At 39.8% G+C, this 3,987-nt stretch overlaps 1 protein-coding gene across 1 annotated transcript in view; it reads left to right on the forward strand.

Annotated features, from left to right (window-relative positions):
• LOC104627743 (tissue factor pathway inhibitor 2-like) overlaps positions 1 to 323 on the forward strand; it is a gene marked incomplete at its 5' end in the record, with an annotated part of 4,127 nt that extends 3,804 nt beyond the window's left edge. The window contains one exon of the mRNA XM_010296094.1: positions 223 to 323. Coding sequence (XP_010294396.1) covers positions 223 to 323 — 101 coding nt within the window. The remainder of the gene's footprint in view (positions 1 to 222) is intronic.
• Between the last annotated feature and the right edge of the window lie 3,664 nt (positions 324 to 3,987).

Here is a 3,987-nt window from a genome sequence, read left to right on the forward strand (position 1 = left end):
GCAGCAAAGTAGGACTCCAGTGCCAAATGTGGACACATTGGAGACCTTACACTGTGTGAGAATAGGGTGTCCAGAACACATTCTGCAGTTTCTGATATGTTTGTTATTATTGGATCAACTGCTAAAACAGCATAACGTGAAGAAAAAAAACCCCAAACAATAAAAAGTAGTAACAATTTTGTCATACTGTTGCTTTAACCGCTTCCTTTGTTTTCTTAGCAGGGACTCAGAAACCAAGAATCAACAAGCCAACAAATGTATTCCGCAGAAAAATGATGAGGAAACTGATTAAGAAACCTCAGACCTATGATCCGAAGTCTTAAAGCTGATGTGCACTTGGATGTTTGAAACACCTTCTTTTGATTCCGCTTTCTTCTTTTGTAAGATACTTCCCACAGTTTTGTACACCGACATACAGTTCTGTCTTTCAGAACTGCTTTTTATTTCCAACTTAGTTTTTGTAAAGAACTGCATGTAATAGTTGAAGAATGAACCTAAGTTTGGTTCTTTTGCTCTGTTGTCTTTGCAGTAATACTTTGGCAAAGCCAGGTATTTAGATTTCCATGTTTTTATGGGGGAATTTTACTATTGCCTTGGGAGAATATTTCAGCTGTTACAAATCAATTAATATTTGAAAAATCAATCATCTCTTAGCACCACTGAGTGCAAAGCTAAATCTCTACCATGGATTTTTTTGGCACCCTCTGCGTGCTAAATAAAAGTAACCTTTTACAAGTGTTTTCAGAGGTTTATTGCCCTGCCATTTTACATACTTTGGCACTATCATTTAAGTAGACTGTCATTTACAGTTATGTTCATAGGCAAGGCTTTCAGAAGCCTTCATAACAGTAAAAGAAGTATAAACTTAAATCTGGCTCATCCCACAAGAGAAAATTTGGAATAGGGCTACTTTGATAAATGCTCCGACAAAGGCAAGGAATAAGCTGCTTGAGTATTAAAATGAAAATGTAGCCATTACTTTTTCATGACATTTGAAATGTCTGCTAAGTTACACTCCAGATCCTCGTATGGCATAAATCAGCATATTTTTATTGATTTTTAATGGAGCCACACTGATTACATCTGCTGAGGATCTTGATACTTGTGTTTATGTGGTGGCTATTAAAGCAGAAAAGCAGAAGCTTCTGCAAATCTTGTGTAATCCCTCTTTTGAGGCACTACTGTTAGATTATGCCTATGGTGATACTATTGCACCTTCTTTTATATTTTGTATTTGAGCCATGTATGAATTTCAATTAATTTCACCTATGTATTTTCTAAATATGAATTCATAAGTAATGTTAATAAAATGTTTTTGGGAAAAAAAGAAGAGCTTGTTCTGTCATATGCTTCTGTTAATTATCCTGAATTAGTTGTATACACCAATATGTGTCATGGAACCCATTACTTAGTAATTATGACTCTAGCAAAGTTTAGTTGTCTCTTAAATCATTTCCTTACGCTGAGGTCTTTATTTGAAGAAAGCCAGTAAATTGCATTGATGTCATTCATCTCCAGCAGTTTTTATGGCTCAGCTGGCTCTCCCTAAAGAGCTGCTCTCAAAGGCATGCTTAGTTAAGCTGATTGTCTGCTGCTGGGTCTCCTGTTTGATGTTGCACTACCTGAAGAGCTTTTGTGTGGGTGGTGGGCTATTTGCTTGAAATGACGTTGGCTTTCAGTTAGAAAATTTCAGGTGTGTGCTTTATCCCCATTTCAGGGAGGGAACACAATGGGAAAACTAGTCAAGATTTGTTTTTCTTACTGATTTTTATCTCACCGCTGGATTTTCAATTAAAGCAGTCAGCTGTGCTTGCCATAGCCTTTCTACCACGCCATTTCTGGTTCTTTGTCTCAAAAAAATTCTTATTTCAATTAATCTATCAGTGCAGGTGAATGAACATGCTCTGTGACAGAAAATTGCAGGTAACCAGTGACACAGTTTTGGGTGTTTGTCCCATACCAAACCTCTTCTCTGGTAACCAGCCTTCAAACACAAATGGGGACAGTCTAAACCTCCCTATGGGAGACAGGGCACGTTACCCAGGGATGCTGCCTGTGTCGCTTCCCTTGGGCTGTGAATTTTGGCCATGCTGCTTAGAGCAGCAACCCAGAGTGTCCCTTGGAATGTATTTTCATACCTGGCACTATCATTTGGGGGAACCACAGCTGCTTTGTTGCAGCTTTCTGACCATGGCTTAAAAAAACAGGCCTGTTTCAGAAGCCAAAGTTCAATTTAAACACTGTTGTTAACTGTAGACGATGGTCATCTTTTAACAGCATCACTGTGGGGTATAATCTCTGGCAACATGTTTGAGAAATGGACCATCACTCCTTCTCTGGACTTTTACAGGGGTATCTTGGGATGGGATACAAAAGTGGACCTGGGATTTAAAGGGAGCCCAACATCTGAGAGCAGCTCTATCTCATTATACTTTTTGGTCTCAGAACTGGAAGCCTGGTCACACATCACAACGTACCCTGGGCGATGCGATACCCAGCTAGTGTCCTGGAAGGGATCCAAAAGTTTGATAATCTTCTGCTCATGTCCTCTCAGGGGCTCCTCAGTGAGAGCCGTCTTCACGGACCTGGCTCCATCCAGGATGCTGCAGTGGCCACTGCAGCCCTTTACAAGCTCCAGATGCTCTTTCTTTTCTTGCATAAAAACATAATTCAAAGTCCAAGGGCTTACTGCTAGGGTACTCGTTGGAATACCAGAGGCTTGGGTTTTAATCTCTCATTTATCTGATATCACACAGAAATTTAATGTAAAGCATCTCTAATTCTTGCAGGGCTTCCTAGTGAGCAGGCTGTAGAGTGTTCTGGAGGACTGGGGAGGGGGAAGAGGAAGGGAGAGGGCCATGGAAGTTTCTTGCAGTCCCTTAGTGAAGCTATTCCACTTTGTATCAATTGTACCTTCTTTCCAGGTAAAAGTCCTAATCTCTTTTTTTTTTTAGCTACAAAGAATTTCATCTGCCAGTGTGCTGCTTTGTTTCATTTTCTTACGTTACTCTGATATCCCTCCAGACTCCTGCAGCTTTGACTAATCTAAATATTTCTCTATCATCTACAGCATTTTATATGACTCATGACTTACTTCCTTTTTCAGTTTGCTGATGAAACAACACTGGCCCAAGGTTGGGTCAACTGTTAGCATTTTGCCACGTTGAAAATTAACGCAGCCCATACCATCCTGCAAATTAACTTTTATTATAGTAGCCAGTGTCCAGCAGCTGGTATCGTGTGTCACAGCGCAAACTTCTACTGCAGAGGAGGGAAGCAGTGATTATAATTGGTTGGGTTCATCTTGTCTTGCATAGGCAAACTGCCACTGAAACTCATGACTAGTGATTTGCATGGGGCAGTCATACCTGCTGCTGAACAGTGGTTGCTGAAATAAACAGATTTGACTAAACTCCATGGCAAATAACGTCACTGCTCTTCAACTTTCCATTGCAACCCATAATTCCAGTTCTTTTCTTGGTGATATCTTGTGAAGAACTGTATCAAAGACTGTAAAAATGAAAATCTGCGCTGATTCTTCATCCGTAGTCTATGGCAACACTCAGGGAATTGCTTTGTGAAGTATTTCCAGAGGAGGAGGGTGGCTTCATCTTTATATTTCAGTGGAATTTTAAGTGTCAAAAACAGAAAAGAAAAAAATCAGTGTGGAACCATAATTTTTTTAATTGATAAGCTAATGATGGCAAGCAAAATTTCACCACATCTCGTTTTAACAGTGATTTGCCTCAGTAAATGGCTTTCTCAAAATTCCATACTTCAGGAGCAAAATGGCAATGAGTTCGGCTTGTATCCCTGGAGCCAGATTTCCGACTGCCAGAATTGTCCCTGTTCCTCTGTCGCTTCTCATCGGCTGAGGAGGTGAAAAACATGGAACATTTATTTAAAAAAAAATCATTTATTAGACACAATGGGCCACATAAAAGATAAAATAAAAATCACTGAACTTGTGTCTCAGATTGGCAGTGT

The sequence above is a fragment of the Phaethon lepturus genome, unplaced genomic scaffold (assembly GCF_000687285.1).
Source record: "Phaethon lepturus isolate BGI_N335 unplaced genomic scaffold, ASM68728v1 scaffold54691, whole genome shotgun sequence".
NCBI lineage: Eukaryota > Metazoa > Chordata > Aves > Phaethontiformes > Phaethontidae > Phaethon > Phaethon lepturus.